This window comes from Artibeus jamaicensis, unplaced genomic scaffold (genome assembly GCF_021234435.1).
Source record: "Artibeus jamaicensis isolate MK-2021 breed Jamaican fruit bat unplaced genomic scaffold, CSHL_Jam_final contig_135, whole genome shotgun sequence".
Lineage (NCBI taxonomy): Eukaryota > Metazoa > Chordata > Mammalia > Chiroptera > Phyllostomidae > Artibeus > Artibeus jamaicensis.
In genome coordinates, this window is record NW_026521267.1 from 1,415,816 (window position 1) to 1,438,843 (window position 23,028).

The 23,028-nt window shown below is 38.7% G+C and overlaps 2 protein-coding genes across 14 annotated transcripts in view; one reads left to right on the forward strand and one right to left on the reverse strand.

Annotated features, from left to right (window-relative positions):
• The window catches only part of GINS1 (GINS complex subunit 1), a 54,896-nt gene extending 38,162 nt beyond the window's left edge, over nucleotides 1–16,734 (forward strand). For 2 of the 7 annotated variants that reach the window (XM_037155290.2, XM_053667277.1), the window contains exons 6-7: nucleotides 10,061–10,135; nucleotides 14,786–16,734. In XM_037155290.2, coding sequence (XP_037011185.1) covers nucleotides 10,061–10,135; nucleotides 14,786–14,854 — 144 coding nt within the window. In that variant the 3' untranslated portion in view covers nucleotides 14,855–16,734. Of the gene's footprint in view, nucleotides 1–10,060; nucleotides 10,136–11,847; nucleotides 11,907–14,785 lie in introns of those variants that run through there. The other 5 variants (XM_037155287.2, XM_037155291.2, XM_037155286.2 and 2 more) reach the window with 5 other exon arrangements.
• A 15-nt stretch (nucleotides 16,735–16,749) lies between these two features.
• NINL (ninein like) overlaps nucleotides 16,750–23,028 on the reverse strand; it is a 208,288-nt gene continuing 202,009 nt past the window's right edge. For all 7 annotated transcript variants that reach the window (XM_053667257.1, XM_053667264.1, XM_037155282.2 and 4 more), the window contains one exon: nucleotides 16,750–22,845. In XM_053667257.1, coding sequence (XP_053523232.1) covers nucleotides 22,654–22,845 — 192 coding nt within the window. In that variant the 3' untranslated portion in view covers nucleotides 16,750–22,653. The remainder of the gene's footprint in view (nucleotides 22,846–23,028) is intronic.

Sequence of the window (23,028 nt, forward strand, 5' to 3'; positions counted from 1 at the left end):
AATGTAATGATGATGTGCCTTGGTGTGTTCCTTCTTGGGTCCAACTTCTTTGGGACTCTGAGCTTCCTGGATTTCCTGGAAGTCTATTTTCTTTGCCAGATTGGGGAAATTCTCCCTTATTATTTGTTCAGATGAGTTTTCCAGTTGTTGCTCTTCTTCTTACCCTTCTGGTACCCCTATAATTCGGATGTTGGAGCATTTAAAGATGTCCTGGAGGTTCCTAAGTCTCCTCATTTTTTTGAATTCTCGTTTCTTCGTATTTTCCTGTTTGGTCATTTTTTCCTTCCTTCTGGTTCGCTCCCTTGATTTGAGTCCCAGTCTCCTTTTCATCACTATTGGGTTCCTGTGCAATTCCCTTCATTTCAATTAGTTTAGCCTTCATGTGTTCCTCTAATTTGTGACTAAAATCAACCAGTTCTGTGAGGATCCTGATCACCAGTGTTTTGAAGTGTGCATCTGAAAGTTTGGCAATTTCTTGGTCGCTTAGAGTTATGGGCTCTGGGGCTTTGAGATCTTCTTGAGCCATTTTTGGTCTGTTCGTGCCCATTAAGTATGAGGAGCAGAGTCTTAGATGTTCACCAGGGTGGGGCCGCCCAGGCCACTGCGTTGTGACACTGTATGTGGGGGAGGGTCAGAGCGGTGAAATGGCGGTACCCTTTGCTGCCTCCCGCAGCTGGGGCCTGCTCAGTTCTGTCTCACTGCCCACTCCCTCGCCGGTCTCTCTGCGCACGAATGCACAACCACAGTCAACCCACGGCCCTGCACCCTTACTGGGTCTGCCTGTCGCTCACTGGGTCCGCCTGTTGCACCTCCTCGTCTGGGATCCGCGCGCCTGATTTCTTCTGACCGTTTTCTTGTGCAACCCCGCTCAGCCAGCTGCTGGCTTCACCCTTCTTACCGGTCTGGCTGAAGAATTTGTTGTTATCAGACTTCTGAAACGTTCAATTTTCTGTGTTCTGGGTGTGTTTTCTGTTGCTAATATTTTGTTGTCTCTAAATTTGTTTGTGTGAGAAAGCACGGCGTCTCCACCTCCATCATGGCGGAAGTCTCCCAAATAACTCCCATTTTTTTCTAAAGATTTTATTTATCTTTAGAGAGTAAGGGAAGGAGAGAGGGAGAGAAACATCAATGTATGGTTGCCTCTCGTGAGTCCCCTGCTGGGAACTGGCCTGCAACCCTTCTATTTTTTACTTACCATCTATGCTGCTTATTCTCTGTACCTTTTCCACCTCTCTTTTCTTCCCACTCCCCTGTTGCTAATCCTCCAGGTGATCTCCATTTCTGTTCTAGTTGTTTGCTTAGTTTGTTTTTGTTTTAGGTGTAGTTGTTGATAATTGTGGATTTGCTGTCATTTTACTATACATGATTTTATCTTCTTTTTCTTATATAAGTCTCTTTAACATTTCATATAATAAGGGATTGGTGATGATGAACTCCTTTAACTTGACCTTATCTGAGAACTACTTTATCTGCCCTTCCATTTTAAATGAAAGCTTTGCTGGATAGTGCAGTCTTTGATGTAGGTCCTTGCTTTTTATGACTTTGAATACTTCTTTCTAGCCCCTTCTTGCCTGCAAGGTCTCTTTTGAGAAATCCGCTGACAGTCTGATGGGAACTTCTTTATAGGTAACTTTCTCCTTTTCTTTTCTAGGATTCTCTCCCATTTTTAAAGATATTTTAAAAGATTTTATTAATTTATCTTTAGAGGGGAAAGGAAGGAGAGAGGGAGAGAAATATCAATGTATGGTTTCCTCTCGTGCGTCCTCTGCCAGGAACTGGCCTGCAACCCATTCATGTGCCCTGACTGGGAATTGAACTGCGGTCCTTTTGTTTGCAGGCCCTCACTCAATCCACTAAGCCACAACAGCCAGGGCTCTTTCCTTCGTTTTAATCTTGGCTAATGCAAAATTATGATGTGCCTTGGTTTGTTCTTCTTTGGGTCCAAGTTCTTTGGGACTCTTGGAGCTTCCTGGATTTCCTGGAAGTCTATTTCCTTTGGCAGATTGGGGAGTTCTTCATTTATGTGTTCAAATAACTTTTGCACTGGTTGCTCTCCCTCTTCTCTTTCTGATACCCCTATAATTTCGATGTCGGTACGTTTAAAGATGTCCCGGAGGGTCCTGAGCCTCTCTTCATTGTTTTGAATTCCTTTTTCTTCATTCTTTTCTGTCCAGTGATTAATCTTAACATCTGTAAACAAATTTAAAAGGCAGAGGAGTGAAAAAGATACTTCATTAAGGTAATAATTTGCAAACCAGGGAGACCTGTGGCAGAGAGTTGCCTCTGGTAGAAATGAAGCCTCTGGCAGAAACGAAGTATTGCTCCACTAACACAAAAGAGCTTTTTCGCTTTGTAGGGAACTTTCTTGGATTGCACCCATTTTGGTCTGTTTCATGTGGATGAGGTTTCCAAGTTGTATACTTCTGATTGGTCAGTATAGATATAAATGAAGATATAATTTGCATAGTTCTAACTGGACAGGGCAGGTCTTCCAAAGCATCCCTACAGTGGTTAACTCAGATGGAGTAAACAAGTGTGGCATAGTGCATGAAGCAGAGAGTTCAGTCTGAGGTTCTTCGTGGTATACAGAGTATATGGGAAGATGTCCCTGTCACCAAATGGCCACTAAGCTCTTATTACTGGGGTGGGCAAAAGTAGGATTACAGTTGTATGTACATGAAGCTGTAATTCTTATATTGTTTATTACTATATTATTTTTCACATGAACAACTGTAAACCTACTTTTGCCTACTCCATATCTATAAAATTTGGGCCTTCCCTTGATCATGTGAAGTCCATCTCAGCCAATAATTTCCTTTTTAGGGGCATCAAGTAAATCTTTCTTCTTAGGGCCCAGACATCCAAAAAGGGACAGTCAGTCTGTGGTTTGTGAGGTTTTACACAAGGACATACACAACATGTTTGCCATAAAACCAGACCTGATCTGATCCAGCCTCCAGACCTAACTTCTAACTTCTAATTTATAGGAAATTCAGGGGCAGAGGAGGAAATATGTTAAATGACCCCACAGGAATCTAGTTTATGGGAAACTACCAAACAAACAGCTCAGTGTCTTTAATAAATTGTCAAGAAGAAAGGGGATAAAGGAGGAAGGAACCCTATATTAAAAGAGAGCCATATTAATAACGTCTAATGTTGGACTCTGATTTGAACAGGACATTTAAAAAAAAACTTATGAGATAAATGGGGAAATTTGGATACTAACTGGATATTCTTTGGTTTTTTGTTTTTTCTTTACCCGGTTGGTGCCTCTTTATTTTTTTAAATTATATGTGCCAGATTTTCCCCCATTTTCCACCTCAATCCAGCCATGCCTTTCACCCCCACTCCCTCAGGCAGTCCCCACACTGTTCATGTCCATGGGTCCTGCATATATTTCTTTGGCTACTCAAATTCCCTATGCTATTCTTTACATCCCCACTACTGTGCTGTAATTAATCATTTGTAATTCTTTTTTTTTTAAATTTTTTTATTGATTATGCTGTTACATTTGTTCTATTCCCCCTTTCATTCCCCTCCACCCTACCCCTCCATCCCCACCATTACCCACCCTTTAGTTTATGACCATGTGTCTCAAGTCCTTTAGATTCTATATTTCCCGTGCTATTCTTGCCCCCCCCATCTATTTTCTATCTACTGTCTATGCTACTTATTTTCTGTACCTTCTCCCCCCTTCTCCTCCTCCCACTCCCCTGTTGCTAACCCTCCTTGAGATCTTCATTTCTGTGTTTCCACTCCTGATCTAGCTGTCCTTTTGGTTTGCTTTTGTTTTAGGTGTGGTTGTTAATAACTGTGAGTTTGTTGTCCTTTCACTGTTCATGTTTCTTTAACTTCTTTTTCTTAGATAAGTCCCTTTAACATTTCATATAATAAGGGCTTGGTGATGATGAACTCCTTGAATTTGATCTTATCTGAGAAGCACTTTATCTGCCCTTCCATTCTGAATGAAAGTTTTGCTGGATAGAGTAATCTTGGTTGTAGGTCTTTGGATTTCATGACTTGGAATATCTCTTTCCAGCCCCTTCTTGCCTGTAAGGTCTCTTTTGAGAAATCTGCTGACAGTCTGATGGCGGCGACTCCTTCGTAGGTGACTATCCCCTTAGCTCTTGCTGCTTCTAGGATTCTCTCTTTCATTTTAATCTTGGCTAATGTAATGATGATGTGCCTTGGTGTGTTTCTTCTTGGGTCCAACTTCTTTGGGACTCTCTGAGCTTCTTGGATTTCCTAGAAGTCTGTTGCCTTTGCCAGATTGGGGAACTTCTCCTTTATTATTTGTTCAAATAAGTTTTCCACTGGTGGCTGTTCCTTTCCCCCTTCTGGTACCCCTATAATTCGGATGTTGGAGCATTTAAAGATGTCCTGGAGGTTCCTAAGACTCTCCTCATTTTTTTGAATTCTTGCTTCTTGACTCTTTTCTGTTTGGCCATTATTTGCTTTCTTCTGGTCCACTCCCTTGATTTGAGTCCCAGTCTCCTTTCCATTACTATTGGTTTCCTGTGCAATTCCATTCATTTCAATTAGTTTCGCCTTCATATATTTGTCTAATTTGTGGCTATAATCAACCAGTTCTATGAGGATCCTGATGACCAGTGTTTTAAACTGTCTGTCTGAGAGTTTTGCTATTTCTTCATCGCTTAGATCTATAGGCTCTAGGGCTTTGAGATCTTCTTGCACCACTTTTGGTCTGTTCGCGCCCTTTAAGTGAGAGAAGCGGCGCCTTGGACTCCCAGGTCACTGGTTTGTATGTGGAAGCGTGGTCAGAGCGGGGAAATGGCTACCCCTCTGCTGTTACTCACAGCTGGGTGAGGAGCAGCGCCTTAGGTGGTTCACCTGGGCCGGGCCACTCAGAGTCGCTGGGTTAGGACGCTGTATGTGGAGGTGGGGTCATAGTAGGGAAATGGCGGCGCCCCCCACTGCCGCTTGCCACGGGAACCCACCGCCCACTCCCTTGCCTGTCCACCCGCACACAAATGCGGGACCACAGTCAACATGCAGCCCCGCTCCCCCGCTGTCTCCCCCACGGTCGCTCGCCTGGTCGCTCAGTCGGTTGCTCACTAGGTCCAACCCTGCGCCTGGATTCCACGCACCTGAGTTCGTCTGACCGAGTCATCCTGTGCAACCCCGCTTCACCAGCCACTGGTTTCCTCCCTTACTCTTCAGGCTGAAGAATTTGTTGTTAACGGACTTCCATAAAGTTCAATTTTCCGTGTTCTGGCTGTGTTTTCTGTTGCTAATATTTAGTTGTGTCTAAACTTGGTTGTGTGAGAAGGCACGACACATCCACCTATGCCTCCATCTTGGCGGAAGTCCAACAATTTGTAATTCTTAATCCTTCACCTTTTTGACCTGTTTCCCTGACACCCTCCCATCTGGCAACCATCAAAATCTTGTCTATCTGTGATCCTGTTTCTGTTCTTCTGGCTTGTTTATTTTGTTTTTAGGTTCAATTGTTGATAGATACGTATTGACATTTTATTATTCATAGTTATGATCTTCTTAAAGAAGACCTTTTACAATCGCATATAATACTGGTGTCGTAATGATGAACTCCTTTATCTTTTTCTTCTCTAGAAGCTCTTTATCATTTTATAGCTTTGCTGGGTAACTTTTTTTTACTTTTTTTTATTGTTAAGTACAATTGTCTCTGTTTTCCCCCCATCACTCCCCTCCACCCCAACCATCCCCACCTCCCACACCTGATCCTACCTCCCTTGGTTTTGTCCATGTGTCCCCCTTGGTTTTATAGATGTTCCTGAAAACCTTCCCCCCTTTCGTCCCATTATCCCTTCCCACCTCTAGTTACTGTCAGTTTGTTCTTAATTTCAGTGTCTCTAGTTATATTTTGCGTGTTTGTTACGTTGATTAGGTTCCACTTATAGGTGAGTTCAGATGGTATTTGTCTTTTACTGCCTGGCTTATTTTACTTAGCATAATGCTGTCCACTTTCATCCATGCTGTTGTAAAGGGTAGTAGCTCCTTTTTTTCTGTTGCATAGTATTCCATTGTGTGAATGTATCATAGTTTTTTGATCCATTCATTTATTGATGGGCACTTAGGTGGCTTCCAAAATTTTCGCTGTTGTAAATTGTGTTGCTATGAACATGGGAGTGCATATGGTCTTTTGGATTTGTTTTTCAGGGTTTTTAGGCTATGGTCAACTAATATTTGACAAAGGGAGCAGAAGCATAAAATGGAGTAGAAATAGCCTCTTTAACAAATGGTGTTGGGAAATCTGGACAGCTACATGCAAAAAAATGAAACTTGAGCACCAACTTACACCATACACAAAAATAAATTCAAGGTGGTAAAAGACTTAAATACAAGTCACAATGCCATAAAAGTCGTAGAGGAGAACATAGGTGGAAAAATCTCAGCTATTCCATACAGCAATATTTTCACTGATATGTGCCCTAGAGCAAGGGACATAAAGGAAAGAAGAAACAAATGGTATCTCATCAAAATAAAAAGCTTCTGCATGGCTAAAGAAAATAGCATTAAAATGGAAAGAGGACCAACTGTATGGGAAAACATATTTGCCAGTGACACCTCAGACAAGGGTTTGATCTCCAAAATATATAAAGAACTTACATGACTCCACTCTAAAAAGACAAGCAACCCAATTAAAAAATGGGCAAAGGACTTGAACAGACACTTTTCCAAGGAGGACATACAGAAGATCCTGAGACATATGAAAAGGAGCTCAGCATCACTAGCCATTAGAGAGATGCAAATTAAAACCACAAGGAGATATCACTTCACATGGGTCACAATGGCCATCATAAAAAAATCTACAAACAACAAGTGTTGGAGAGGATGTGGAGAAAAGGGAACCCTGATGCACTGTTGGTGGGGATACAGACTGGTATAGCCAGTGTGGAAAACAGTATGGAATTTTCTCAGAAAAGTAAAAATGCATCTGCCTTTTGACCTGGCAGTTCCACTACTGGGTAAAGTAATCTTTGTTGTAGGTCCTTGCTTTTTACCCCTTTGATGATTTCTTGCCAATTTCTTCTAGTCTGCAAAGTTTCTTTTGAGAAATCATCTGACAGTATTATGGGGACTTCCTTGTACATAACTAACTGCTTTTCTCTTATTGCTTTTAAGATTCTCCTTTCCTTTTTGGCATTTTAATTATGAAGTGTCTTGCAGTGGGTTCCTTTTGGTACTCTTTGTGCTTCTTGGGTTCCTTTTGGTACTATTTGTGCTTCTTGGACTTGTATGTCTATTTCCTTGTCCCCAGTTAGGGAGATTTTCTTTCATTATTTTTTCAAACAGATTTCCAATTTGTTGCTCTTTGTCTTCTTCTGGCACCCTTAAAATGTTAGTATGCATGAAGTTGTCCCAGAGGCTCTTAGACTATCCTAATTTTTTTGTGTTGGGGGGATTCTTTTTTCTTGTTGTTCTGATTGGTTGTTTTTTGCTTCCATATATTTTAAATTGCTGATTTGATTCTCGGCTTCATCCACTCTAATGTTGATTCTCTGCAAATTGTTCTTTATTTCAGTTAGTGTATCCTTTGTTTCCGACTGGAAACAAAGGCAGAAAAATCCTTTTTTACACTGTTGACATCCTCACAGAGTTCCTTGAGCATCCTTATAACCAGTGTTTTTAACTCTATATCTGATAGATTGCTTTTCTCCATTTTGTTCATTTCTTTTCTGGAGTTTTGCTCTGTTCTTACATTTGGACCATGTTTCTTTGTCTCCTCATTTTGGCAGCTTCCTTGTGTTTCTTTTTATTTATTAGGTAGAGCTATTACATTTCCCAGGCTTGATAGAGTGACTTACTGTAGTAGGTATCCTGTAGGGTCCAGTGGCACAGCCTCCTCTATTACTCAAGTTGGGTATTCATGATGCACCCAACTGTGTGGGCTGTATACACCATCTGGTTGTAGTTGAGCCTTAATTGCTGTTGGTACATCCACGGTCAGGAGCTGCCTGTGTTCTGTCCACTCAGAACAATGCTACAAAATGATCTCCAGATGGTTGCTACTTATGCAGGGCTTAGAGGTGCAAGGCAGGCTGCTGCTAGTGCCGGGCCTGGGGCACAACTTAGTGAGAGGTACTGGCTTGCTGAAGCCAGATTTTGCTTGTTTGAGAGAATTTAGAAAAATCTGAAATATGGGTCAAGAAAAGACATTCATATGAAAAAGCTTCTGGAAATATCTTAGGTGAGCCTGAAAGTTGGATGGGGCAGGGCTTCAGGGAATCACCAGGTTGGGGCAAACAGTGTGAGCCAAGTTGATGGTGTCTCAGATATATTGCCCCCCTGCCAGCTCTGTGGTGGGGAGGGGACTCAGAAAAGGAATCATGGTGTCTGACATCACTTTTCTCTGGGAGAAAGCTATCCCCTAGCTCTTGCCTTGATGCCAGATAGTTCAGTTCCTCCCTGCATCTCTGATGTCTTTCAATCTGCTGCCCCTACACTGGTGCTCAGAGGGAGTAAGTCCAAGTAAATCTGTGCAATGGCTCTTCAAGAGGAACTGCCAGGGAGTCCATCAGTTTCTGTCTTCCCCAACCTCAATCCCTGCTGGTTTTTATAGCTAGAAGTTATAAAGTCTTATCTTCCTGGTACTGCAACCCTGGCTTGGGGGACCTGGTATGGGCCAGGGACGCTTTGCTTCTAAGATACCTCTCCTGATTTCTATGTGCCACATTTGGCTGTTGGACCAGTCCATTCTGTGTCTCCGTCTGTCCTACCAGACTTAATGTGGTTTCTTCTATAATTCCATAGTTGTAGGACTCATTCAGCTCAGTTTCTGACAGTTCTGAATGATGGTTTTTATTTAGTATACTTGTAATTTTGATGTGGTTGTGCAAGGAGATGAGCTGTGTTTACCTACGCCACCATCGTAATAATTGGAAATTTCATGATTTAAAAGTTCCTAATTAATAAGTTGTAGTAATGGTATTGAGATTATATTTTTAAAAAAGAATCTCATTTTGTAGAAGTAGATAATATTTATAGATGAAATTATGTTTAGGATTTGCTTAAAAATCTAGAAGTTGGAAAGGGAACAAAGTGGGCCTGATGCTGATAACTGATGCTAGTTGATAGGACTTTGAGTTCCCTAATTTTTTTTTTTTTTTTTTTACTTTTGAGTATATTCATGATTTTCTATAATATATTTAAAGATGTCAAAGGTGTTAGTGGTGGTAGGGAATTTTCTAAAATAGTATTCCTCAAACTAAGTTAAAATACGTGATTGAGTCATGGTAGGATTCTGGAGGAATTATAGGACATCCTGAAATTACCTAGGAAAAGTAGATGCCTGAAACTTACTGCTCAAGTTAGCTTTACTAATACCAATCCTAGTGCTAAGGAGAATAAACTCCAGTCCTGACTTCTCATAGAAGATGAAAAAGTGTCCTGGTTTCCTTTGGTAGCAGTTGGAACTCTGGCAAGGTCTGTAACCTCTCCAGGGACATTCTTCTTCTGCAGTTGTAGAAGTGGTTATCAAAAAGTAGTCTTATGCCTCCCACCTTCCAACTAAAAACCTCTCCTGATTTTTATAACATGAATCTGCATCTGCTCTTTCTTGATTTAGTTATAAGGATTTGGGGGAAAGAGTGAGAATATCAAAGGAGATTGGGAAAATCTTTGTAAAACTGAAGTTTTGCAAACTTACCTATGTTCTATTCTCAGAAATTGATATTCATGGGAGGGACCTATAAGAGGTAGGTTGGAATTGATCTCTTTTCTTTGTAAATAGATTGTTTTACTGCTTAATACTTCAGTATTTGCAGAGGGGAAAGAATGAAGTGATGCCTACCTTCAGCATCTCCCTGGGTTTCCTTGCTGTTAGCGTACACATACATTTGCATATTTTGCTATTCTTCTTCCTCCCCATCAAAACAGTACAATTGGAACCACTAGAATACAATAGTAGGAGTACTAGGACTAAGTATGCAGGGAAGGAAGAAGCCAACAGAAAGCTTAATACTTTTACTGTGTGGGTATTTATATTGTATAATCTTTATTTACTTTGTGGTCACTACATATTAAATAATTTAGATAAAACGTTATTTTTTCCTTTCAGGTACGATGTCTAAAAGACTTTGGAGAATTTGAAGTTGATGATGGTACATCAGTGCTATTAAAAAAAAATAGCCAGGTATTTATTTTATAAATAATCTTTATTGTATTAAGATTTTTGAAATCTTCTAAGAGTGTTGCATAGTGGAAACGTTGAAATTAGTAGCAAAGTAAACATCACCTTGTGATGCTCATTTATATCTAGGCATTATGTTTAGTGTAAGACTACTTTTTCTAAATATATAAAGAAATGCTGAGGCAAATGTTACATATATGTACAATTAAGAAAAGATTAATTAATTTAATAGAATGTTGCTTGTATTTAACACTAAGCATTTTCCAGGGAAATTATCACTGGGCCTTATTGTAGTTAAGGCACTATGAAAATGTTGGATTTTGTCTACGGCCATACCACCCTGAACGCGCCCGATCTCGTCTGAAAATGTTGGATTTAGCCCTTATTTTTGAATTGTAATTAAAAAGGTGATAAGCTTGTTTAGTTTATATTTCACCTTATAAATCCTAGTTCTTTTTTTTTCTCTGGAGAGATAGAAATTTCTCTATCTTGTTTTAAAGATTTTATTTATTTATTTTTAGAGAGAGGAAGGGAAGAAGAGAAATATCAAATGTGTGGTTGCCTCTCTCACATGCCCTACTAGGGGCCTGACCTGCAACCTAGGCATGTGCCCTGACTGGGAATCAAACTGGCGACCCTATGGTTTGCACTTTTATGCTCAATCTGCTGTGCCACATGAGCCAGGGCTAAATCCTAATGCTTTAGCAAATAAATAATGATATAGATCAAAAATTTCTGAGTAATATATTAACAGAATTTACTAGGGAAAGACTAAAACTATGAAGTTTTACTTAAACAAAATTTTTTCTTACTAAGTATCTCAATATAGTCTTTCCTTCGAAACTTTCAAATTCACATTAATTTCACATTAGTTAAAATTAATGTTCATCCTATTTCAATTTTATATAGTCACATTAATATAGGAGGAAAAATGACCTAATGAGAACCACTTTCTTTTGCCTCCCATCTTGCTGGTTAGTGTCTAATGATCCTTTGTCTTTGTTTATGGAATGGAACAAAAGAATGCTTCAGGTTATGTGGTTCTTAGACTTATTTTCTTTTTTTTTCTTTCCTTTTTTTAAAAAATTAATTTTATTTAGTTATTTTTCAAGTACAGTTTTTTGTCTATTTCTCCCATCCCAGCCTCCCCCGCCCCTTGCTCCCCACCTCCCTCCCATTTTGACCCCCCTTAGTTCTCATCCTTGTGTCCTTCCTATTTGTTCTTCCAAATCCCTCCCCCCTTTTCCCCTTAACTTCCCTTCCTTCTCCCCTCTGGTCACTGTCCCCTTGTTCTCTATTTCAGTGTCTTTTTTTTTTTTTTCTTCTTCTCCTTGCTTGTTTGTTTTGTTGTTTAGCTTCCTGTTAAAGGTGAGATCATATGGTATTTGTCTTTCAGCACCTATTTCACTCAGCATAATGCTTTCCACTTCCATCCATGTTGTTGCAAAAGGTAGTAGCTCCTTCTTTCTCTCTGCAGCATAGAATTCCATTGTGTATATGTACCACAATTTTTGATCCATTCATTTACTGATGGGCACCTAGGTTGCTTCCAACTCTTGGCTATTGTAAATTGTGCTGCTGTGAACATTGTGGTGCATAGGTTCTTTGATATTGATGTTTTAGGATTCTTAGGATATAATCCCAGCAGTGGAATTGCTGGGTCAAAAGGCAGGTCGATTTTTATTTTTCTGAGAAAATTCCATACTGTTTTCCAGAATGGTTGTACCAGTCTGCAATCCCACCAACAGTGAACTAAGGACCCCTTTTCCCCAAGACCTCTCCAACATTTGTTGTTTATTGCTTTGTTTATGATAGCCATCCTGACAGGTGTAAAGTGGTATCTCATTGTGGTTTTAATTTGCCTCTCTCTGATAGCTAATGATATTGAGCATCTCTTCATGTGTCTCTGAATGTTCTATATGTCCTCCTTGGAGAAGTGTTTGTTCAAGTCCTTTTCCCATTTTTTAATTGGGTTGGGTGTCTTCTTAGAGTGGAGTCGTGTAAGTTCTTTGTATATTTTGGAGATTAAACCTTTGTCTGAGGTATCATTGGCAAATATGTTTTCCCATACAGTTGGTTGTCTTGCTAATTTAATCCTGTTTTCTTTAGCCACGCAGAAGCTTTTAATTTTGATGAAATCCCACTTGTTTATTCTTTCCTTTATATTCCTTGCCCTAGGGGACATATCATTAAAAAAGTTGCTGTGTGAAATATGTGAGATTTTCTTGACAATGTTCTCCTCTAGGACTTTAATGGTGTCACGGCTTACATTTAACTCTTTTCTCCACCTTGAATTTATTTTGGTGTATGGTGTAAGTCTGTGCTCAAGTTTCATTTTTTTGCACGTAGCTGTCCAGTTCTCCCAACACCATTTGTTGAAGAGACTATCTTTACTCCATTTTATGTTACTGCCCCCTTTGTCAAATATTAATTGACTGTAGAGAATTGGGTTGATTTCTGGGCTCTCTGTTCTGTTCCATTTAGACTTATTTTCTTAAGAGAGAAAATTTTCTTGATCTCTTAGTCTATGCGTACCATTAGAGCTTTGATAGTTTTGTAAAACAAGGTTAAATATTTTAAAGATAGATTTTCAAGACACCCTAAAATCTTTTTTTTGTTAAGGCAGAATTTCCCTCCCAGTATCCTCTTAGAGAAGTCAGATACTAATGAATTGAACAATACTAATGAATTAATATTAATACTGAAATTAACGGTCTCCTAAAAATCTGTATTTCTGGAGGACCCAGTGTGAAGCTTTGGTTCACAAGAATAAAGCTATCCTTATAAAGCAAGATATGAGAAAATGTCACTTTTTCCTAAACGCCATCCTGTGGTTGAAATTTTTTTCTCAAACTTTATGGCTGATCTTCCCACCCAGTGTGCCCAGATGGTGGTTATTCCTTAGTGGCAGGGAATACCTGGGTAGAGCTTGGGTAAGTGGGAACCCAGCTGAGCCCTTCTTCCATCTTCTCTTGTGTTAGACAGTTGTTTTCTGTGTGGACCATGCAGAAGCCTTTCTCTTGGTAATACTGTTTCTGGCAAAATAATTATTTTACTGTATGTTTTACTAAATTTATTGGGGTGACACTGGTTCCCCTGTCACCCCAATAGCTGCCTTTTGTTACTATCATCCTACCCTTCATTATAAAAATGGGAAAATTTAAAAAACACATAGTCTTTTGTAGTTGATATTAAAGTGTTTCTAAAAGTATCTCACCACATCTAAAATCAGTTTTCCATGGAATCTGTCCATATACTATAAAACATTAGGGAGATATTTTTTTACCATACATTCACTTATGCCTATCAATATGGCAAACATGTTTGTGTTTGTTTAGAAATCAGGAAACCCCTCTTTTTAGAAAAAGTTGGAATAATTGTTAAATAATTCCAACATGTCCCCACCTTTTTGGTGGTATTGGTGGTATGTTGTGGTGGGCCCCCTTTTTATATTATACCTCCTAAAGTCTTTTTTTTTTAAATATTTTATTTATTTATCTTTAGAGGGGAAGGGAAGGAGAGAGGGAGAGAAACATCAATGTATGGTTGCCTTTCATGCATCCCTGCTGGGAACTGGCCTTCAGGGAACCAGCCTGCAACCCCGGTATATGCCCTGACTGGGAATCGAACCGCGATTGTCTGGTTCGCAGGCCCGCGCTCAATCCACTGAGCTATACCAGCCAGGGCTTTATACCTCCTAAAGTCTTTTTAACATGTTAAATAATAGTCCTTGGCCCATGTGTTTTCCTGACTAATTTGGAGGAATGTATTTGGCCACAGGAATTATATAAGGCCTTTGAGTTTATTAGGAGGGACTTGTAGGTATACAGTGCTACTAAAGTTATGTTTTGCTTCTTCAAATATTTTTAGTAATCTCTTCTATTGCAATTATTTTCTAAGGCTGTTTGCTCTGCACTATATAATGTACTGTTTTTTTGTTGTTGTTTTTACCCCAGTATATCTTTCTTTTCTTTGAGATTACTTTAGTCATTCATGAGCTTGGAAGGTCTTCCTCCCTTGCTTCCTGTACTTCCTCATTCCAAAGTTTAGGAAATGTTCACTTCCGGTTTAAGCCACTGTGTGTAGAGATGCAAGGAAACTCCTTTCCACTTCACAATGAGGGAGTATCCTCTTAGGACATGGAGGACGAGTGATTTCGTTAGCGAGGTGTAGGTGTCTTAACAACATAGTGTGAATAGTACCTACCTCATAGGTTACAAATACTTTTGATCCTTGAAAAGTACAAGGGAAAAGTTGTCACCATAATTAGAATAAATAGTTTAATGAAGCGTTCCTTTGTTGGTCTTCCTAATGACTTGTACAATTTATCTATTTGGTGTGTAAAAATCTCACTTACCCGGGTTTTCTCTGCATAAATTCAAATGCAAATACTAAGGAAAATACATACTAGAATTCAGAAGTCTTTAACTTAAGCAAACTATGAATTTGTTTATTAAAATAAGAATTCAATACACTTCTACCTCCCATCAGTTTCAGTTGATGAAAACAGCAAATATACTTAAGTTTAGCTTTTAACTGTATAACTATTGAAATTTGAAAAATATATAACCAGTTGCTGCTTTTTAATAATGTAAAATGTAATTTAAAATTCTTTTCCAATCTCTCTTTCTCTCTACCATCTGTTCTACTTAGCACTTTCTACCTCGGGGGAAGTGTGAGCAGCTGATTAGACAAGGCGTTCTGGAGCACGTTCTGTGGTAACCTCATATTGAGGTCACCCTGCCAAGCTTCTCAGTGGTATGAGGCTGAATCCCTCCACACAAACTTCTACACTTCCTTCTCCACCCTGCCTTGTCCCATCCTTTTTGGTTTTAAATGTTATAGACATTCTTTAATGTAACCAGAATACTTGGCTAAGAATGGTCTGTTTTTCTATTGTATAGGATTCTTCCTCTTTTTTGTAATCAGCATCTATAATTATAACATTCCTATAGTTACTACAGTATGTGTGTTTTTTCAGTGAAAGTAAATATTTATTACCATACATATGAATCTTTTAAACAATAAGAGGGTTACACTTGGCTATTGCAGGGAGAAAGAAGGTCCCTGTGCATTTTGTGTTGTTTCTGGTAGTGTGCATTGTGTAAGCCAAGGAGCTGAATTCCTGGAGTGTGTGTTCCCAAATCACATGGGCAAGTGGAGATGATGGTCTATAAAAGTTTTCAGTATATATAATGCTTAATGACAATTGCTGGGCTATTTGTGAAGAAAAAGGAAAGACACAATGAACCAGCCCATTTCTAACAGTGGTGGCTTGCCTGGCTCTTGCCTGTCTGTGAGAGTACCAGTATCACCACTTTGGAAAGGGAAATAGAAATCGGGGCTAGAAAAGAAACTCTATAGTTTCCCCCAGATTCCCATTGACAGAAAAGTCACATGAACAGTTGGTCAACTAAGTGAAGTGCAGTTTTTATTGTTTGAGAACTATGAGTGGTAGGAGTTGGAGAGGCACAGAGTGAATCTTCACTGCTTGGTGATCAGTAGCCTTTCCCTACTCTTAGTCCCCTCCCTTACCAGCCTAGGAATCTGAAGGAGACATTAAAATATAAAAGATTAGATAAGCCTGGTACCTCGTACATACTATACACACAGCTTTGTTTTTATATAGGGGAATGTTTCTGGCCAAAATCAAGTTATAGAGAGGCTTTACCTAGGACGTGGATCTGTATGTTTTAGGGTGCCCTGTGCAGATTATTTTCATAATTTAAAATGATTTCTCCCCTTAATTTTGGTAGCCAGCTCATATTTTCATTTATATCTCTGCTGATAAACAGTGAATGAGATTGATGATGTTTATATGTTAATTGTGGGTTTGCAGTCACTTTCCTCCTTTATATTTACACCCAGAGCACATGGAATCATGCACACTGGTGAGCCCTAAAATCCATGTAAGTCAGCTGTGAGGATAAAGAGCTATGAAGACCATTACCATGTTGCCAGCCCTCCATTACATCGGAACTTAAATGATACAATGTTCTTTTGTGTTTAAGTCCCCAAATAAAATGATAAGATATATCCCATATGTGAAATGAATATATAATATTTGAAAATTTGAAATTTTATTGACTGTACTTAGGATTTTGGCTAGAACTTTAAAGGTAATACTTGTATATGTATAGGTTTAAAAGTTAAAAAATAAATAATGTAGAAAATGAAAGTTCTCCTTTTGTCTCCTAAATATCACAATCCCATGTGATCACTGTTAGATAGTTACACATGTAAAGTACACCATTTCTTTTTAGTGGTTTCCCAGTTATTTTCTACTTTTTGTTCCTAGTGTGAATGAATTCTTTTTTCTATTATTTAACTGGCTTTGGCTGATATATGTACAAAAGTTGTAAATTATGATGGCTTGGCTACATTTTGATATTTATATAAACTCATTTCTTTTTCATATTGATTTTGTTGTCTAGAACTTTTTTTTTATTGGTTTGGAACTTTTGGGAAAATGTTGACTGCTGCTGATAATATGTGGCGCTTATCTTTTTTATGGCCTTATTGGAAGCCACAGTGTCTTTTCTCATTCTCCTTTCTCATACTTCTCCAGGAAAAATACCAAAGCTTATGGCCTCTGTCACTGTAACTTGAAGCCTCAAAATAAATTCAATACCATAATTTAAAATAAAATTGTGGTAATTAATAAATATGGTTTTTTGAAGTATGCCTTTGGAACTTGAGTTATGATCATACTGTTTCTTACTTAACTCCCTAATGTTATGAATTATATGAATAGAATGCTATTGTTAACCTCTAGTGGTACCTCAGTGCTCATCGTTAATTTGTTCTAGAACTCATGACACATGCTGCAAATGACAACTACCGAATGATGAAGCATTTTCTCTTGCAGGGCGGTGTTGTGATGCATACAAGTTCTAGCAACCATGACAAGTCCTAAGCAAACAATGAGTGTTGAAACACTTTTTCTTCTTATCAAAATGTGATGAGAACAGGGTTTGACAAGTTCTGAAGCCAACAAATACCTAAGTACGACGCAAGCACCTACTTGCATTTCTGCCCTGACTTAGTGGCTCAGTTGGTTGGAACATTGGTTCATACACCAAAATGTTGGAGGTTGATTCTGTATGTCAACCTAAGTGACATACCTAGGTTGCGGGTTCAAGCCCTTGTCAGGGTGCATATAGGAGGCAACCTGTCAGTGTTTCTCTCATATCAAAAATCAATAATCTCTTACATCTCTCAAATCAATAAACATATCCCTGGGTGTGTATAAAATTAAAAAAGAAAACTATTTGTATTCCCTGAGCTACACTCTTCCTGGCCATTTAGTGAACTGTAATGTATGATTTTCTGTTATTTTGTAGATGAATTTTTCACCTGTCAGTGATGTTGGTTTCTAATGTTTTGGGAGAGGGGAATGTACACACATGCTTTGTCAGTGTTGTCAATGATCTGTTCTATGAAACAAACCACCCAAAACAGTGGCTTTAAACCATACCATTTTATCAGCTCTCACAATTCTGTGGTTGACCGGGCTCCATTGGGTGGTTCTATAGATCTTCCTTGAGGTCTCTGGTGTGGTCATATTCAGATGGTGGCTGGTTGGCTTGCTCTCCTGACTTTTTTGTGGTCTCTCCATGTGGCTTACTCCAGAAAGCTAGCTGGACTTCTGACCAGGCAGCTCAGGATTCCCACAGTGCCAAGAGGATGGAAGTCAGCATTGTTAGTTTTCTGAAAGGCAAGGCCTGATACTAGACTAGCACCACTTCTCCTGCACCCCATCAGTGGTTATAGTAATAGGCTGCCCAGATCAGTGAAGGGACTACCTGAATCACATGAAGGTGAGAACACTGAATAGCCACCACTGCCAGCTTTGGTGTCAGTGCCTGGTATGTAAAACTAAGTTGGTGTTCATTCCTTTGCCTGTTTTAAATAGAAATGTAATGGCTTTAATACTGACAGTACCATCTGGGTGTGAATCTTTTGTGGGGAGAAATGTTGATCTTTCATGTATTTTTTTTCCCAAAATTTTTTATAGTTCATTTTTTATTGTGTTTATTCCATTACCATTTGTCTCCCCATCTCCACCAATCCCTTCCCCCCACCATAATCACCACATTGTTGAGTAAAAATACATGTCCATGAGTTTTTTTTCTTTTTTTCTAGATCCCTGTCCCAACCCCTTCCTAGGTTAAACTAACCCTGCATTCCTGATAATAACTAGGGTTTGATTTGCTAAAATATTGTTTATCATTTTTTATCTAGATATTGGTCTGTAGTGTTTTTTGCTTGTCATGTTTATGACATTCATAATGTCGTCATAGAATGGGTTGGGAGATACTTCCCTCTCTTCAATTTTTTTAGAAGAGTTTTGTACACTTGATATTATGTCTTCCTTAAATGTTTAGCAGAACTCACATTTAAAACACCTGGGCCTGGAGTTTCTTTGTAGGAAGGTTAATCACAGTTTCAATTACTCTCAAAGATATAGGTCTATTCAGTTTATTCTTCTATAATGATCTTTGATAATTTCCATCTCCTCCATTATAAGTTATTGAATTTATTGGCATAGTATTGTGTATATTGCCTTATTAGGCTTTGTGTATATTCTGTAGTGATGTCACCTATTTTATTCCTGATGTTGGTAATTTCTTTTTATCATGATCATCTTGACTATAGGTTTACCAATTTTATTAATCTTCTCAAAGAACCAGCCTTTGCCTCCATTAGCTTTTTCTTTTTCTGGTTTTCTACTGCAGGGATCAATAGACTTTTTCTATATCTTAGACTTTGTAGGCCAGAGTCTTTCATGGCTGCCACTGTAGCACAAAGGCAGGCTACAGAATTGGGCTTAACCTGTTAAAAATGTAGTTTGTGGAGTTTCGGCCAAGATGGAGGTATAGGTAGAAACCCTTCCCTTCCTCACACAACCAAAAGGAGGATAACAACTAATCTAAAAACAATAAACAACCAGAAGTTCCAGAAAATCAAACTGCGTGGAACTCCAACAACCAAGGAATTAAAGAAACAGTGAACCAGGCCAACTAGACCAGTAGGAGTGAGAAAGGCAGACGGAGAGGACCCGAGGCAAGGTGGTGGACCACGTGGGCAGGACTGGCTGAAAGGACCCTGTGGCAAGGTAGTGGACCAGACCTCAAGGCAGAGGCTAGATGAGAGAACCCAGGGCACAGAGGCGGACTGTGTGGGCAGGGATGGCTGAAAACACCTGGTGAGGTAGCAGGCCATGTGGGTGGGGCTAGCCAAACTGGGAAACTGAGACTCAGAGCTGACTGGACTACAGTGGGGGTTGCCATGGTGGGAAAAACTCCCAGTCTCACATGAGAGTTTGTTGGAAAGTTGAGCTAGAGCCCAGCAAGCAAGCTGCATTTTTCCCTCTTTAGCCCCTCCCCCACAGACAGCAAAGAGGGTTGCCCTGCCCTGGTGAATACCTAAGACCCGCTCCCTTACAACTTAGCAGGTGTGCTGAGACAAAGAAATATGTCCCAAATGAAAGAACAGATCAGAACTCCAAAAAAAGAGTTAAGCCATGAGGAGCTAGCCAGTCTATCAGATGGAGAGTTCAAAACTCTAATAATCAAGATGCTTGCAGAACTGATTCAGCTTGGTCGAAAATGACGGAACAAATGAAAGCTACCCAAAGTGAAATTAAAGCAAAATATTCAGGAAACCAACAGTAACAGGAAGGAAACTTAATGATTTGGAACAAAAGGAAAAAACATCCAACTGAAACAGCATGAAGAAACTAGAATTCAAAAAAATGAGGAGAGGCTTAGAAACCTCTGGGACAACTTTAAATGTTCAAAATCTGAATTATAGAGGTGCCAGAAGAAGAACAAGAAATGGAAAACTTATTTGAACAAATGAAGGAAAACTTCCCCAATCTGGTAAAAGAAATAAATAGACTTCCAGGAAGCCCAGACAGTCCCAAAGAAATTGGACCCAAAGAGGAACACACCAAGGCACATCATCATTAAATTACCCAAGATTAAAGATAAAGAGAGAATCTTAATAGCAGCAATAGGCAAGGAGACAGTTACCTACAAAGGAGTTCCCATTAGACTATCAGCTGACTTCTCAAAAGAAAACTTAAGGCAAGAACGTGCTGGAAAGAAGTATTCCAAGTCATGAAAGGCAAGGACCTACATCCAAGAAGACTCTCTCCAGCAAAGCTATCATTTAGAATAGATGAGCAGATGAAGTGCTTCCCAGATAAGGTAAAGCTAAAGCAGTTCATCATCACCAAGCCTTTATTATACGAAATGCTAGAGGGACTTACCTAAGAAATTGAAGAGCAAAAGCTATGAACAGTAAAATGTCAAAAACAACTATCAACAACTGAAGCTAAAAATAACAACAACATGAAAACAAACACTAAGCAAACAACTAAAACAGGGACAGAATCAGAGAAATGGACACCACATGCAGGGTTTTCAGCGGGGAAGAGGAAAGGAAGAATAGAGGGGGGAAGGTACAGGCAATAAGAAGCATAATTGGTAAGCATAAAATAGATAGGGAGAAGTTAAGAATGAGATAGGAACCAAGTCAAAGAACTCGTGTACAACCTATGAACATGAACTAAGGGAGGGGAATGCTGGATGGTTGTGGGGTACAGGGCTGAGAGGGATAGAGGAAGAAAATTGGTAAAACTAATAGCATAACAATAAAATATACTTAAAAATACATACATAAACACACACATACAGAAAATGTGGTTTGCCAACTTCTGTTCCTTGACTTCTGCTATGATCATCATTTACTTTATTCTGATTACTTTAGTTTTAACTTGCTGTTCTTTTTCCAGTTATTTAAGGTGGAAGCTGGGGTCATTGATTTTGAGAACTTGCTTCTTTTCTATTACTAATATTTAGTGCTATGAATTTTTCCTTAAGTAATGCAGTAGCTCCATTTATACATTTTCATTTTCATTCAGTTTAAAATATTTTCTAATTTCCCCCTCTGATTTCTTCTTTGTTTTGTGGGTTATTTAGCAGTGTGTTATTCTTTTCCTAAATATTTGGGGATTTTCCAAATATTCTGGTCTTGATGTCTAATTCCACTGTGGTCAGAGAACATACTTTATATATGACTCAAGTCCTTTTACTTTCTTGAGAATTGTTTCAAGGTCCAGAATATGGTCTAGTCTGGTGAATGTTCCAATTTCTGCTGTTGTTGGCTGTTTGGTTCTATAAGCATCAGTTGGTTGATAGTGTTGTTCAGGTCTATTAGATTCAATCTCCTTGTTACTCCAGTCCCAGCCAGAAGCCCAAAGTGAATGAAGATGTGTATCCTTTGACGAGTTTTGACAAATGTATATACTCATGTAACCCAAACTATAGTGAGACTTGCTATTTAATAACTAGCATTAGTAATCCCCATTCATTGCTCTTTTTTTCATATCATTTAATTTGCTTATCTAGTTGAACATATAAACTTTAGAAGTGCCCATTTTTGGGACAAGTGGTTGATTGAGGTAGTTTATATTTTTATTGGGAATATAATCAGTTAATGTTGTTGAATCTTTCTAAGAACTAAGCTTTATACCTCTTTCTTATAAAACTACTTTTATATATTTGAAATATTTTATAATTAAGTTCAAAATGAAGTTAAATCAATTTTAATAAAAAATTTATTGTAATAGTGACTTCATATTACAGTAAACCAAATCATCAAAATTTGTATATTTTTGATATAAAAGTACTTTTTAAAAAGTCCTCACCCAAGGATGTGTGTTTGTTTTTTTTAATTGATTTTAGAGAGGAATGGAGAGACAGAAATGTTGATGTGAGAGAGAAACATTGATCATTTGCCTTCCATATGTGCATTGCAGCACAGCCTAGGTTGCTACTCTGACCAGGGGATTGAATCCACAGACAGCCCTTTGGTATATAGGATGATGCTCCAACCAACTGAGCCACCCAGCCAGAGCACAGAGCTACACTTTTTTTAAACATATAATACAATTTCCAGTGTGATAACATTTCAGTGAGGAAAAGACTGCATTTGCAGTAAATATTCCCAAGTCACAGACCTAACATAAACACTGTCCAAAGATCATCCCATGCTGCAGCAGTCCCTGAAAAAGGGGGCTTCCCTTCTTTTGTCTTTTACCACTGTGTGACAGTCACAGGGAGTGAGCGTTTCTGGAAAGTCTGTATAGAACCATCATTGAGAATACTAATGATTTAAACCCAAAGCAGTAACAGTAGAATGGTAAAACTGTACAGAGCCCTAATTTTTCATTTTAATCTTTCAGCCAAAGTCAAAGCACAATATGAAATTGTTTTACTGTGTTTTCTTTTTAGCTCTTTGTTGAGAGGCCCCATAACCTGATTTCACTAGTGACCAGGAAATTACCCAGGATTGCTAATAAAAATGTAGTCTTTTCCAATGTGTCTATTTCCCCAGTATCTGGCTCATATGTCCAGGAGTGTGTGACCAATGAGCCATAGAAAATTATGGCATCATAGTGGCTTAATTTTAAAAGATGCTCCTTCAAAATGAATTCCAGGAAAACAATCAGTCTATACAGAGAAGGATGCTGAAGTCATCTTACTGATTAGTTTGTTGAGAGCACTAACTTTTTCTTCCAAGATCTGGGTTTTTTTCTCAGCTACTCGTTGCTTTTCTTCAGTGATCTGAAGTGCTTTCATCAGATGAGCATTTTCCAAATAGAGCTCCTTGAGCAGCAAATCAGATTTTGTGTTTTTTTCAAACTAGAGAGGAGAGAAAACCATTCTTTACTGTGAATCTAGTACAGAAATGCTACACAACCAGCTTGTCTCCTTTTATTCTTCCATCTTTATATAAACCCATAATTTTGGAGTTTTTACAGATCTGATGAAAACATTGGATGTCATAACAATTTTTGTTTTCCTGGTATGAGAGAGGAAATTGAA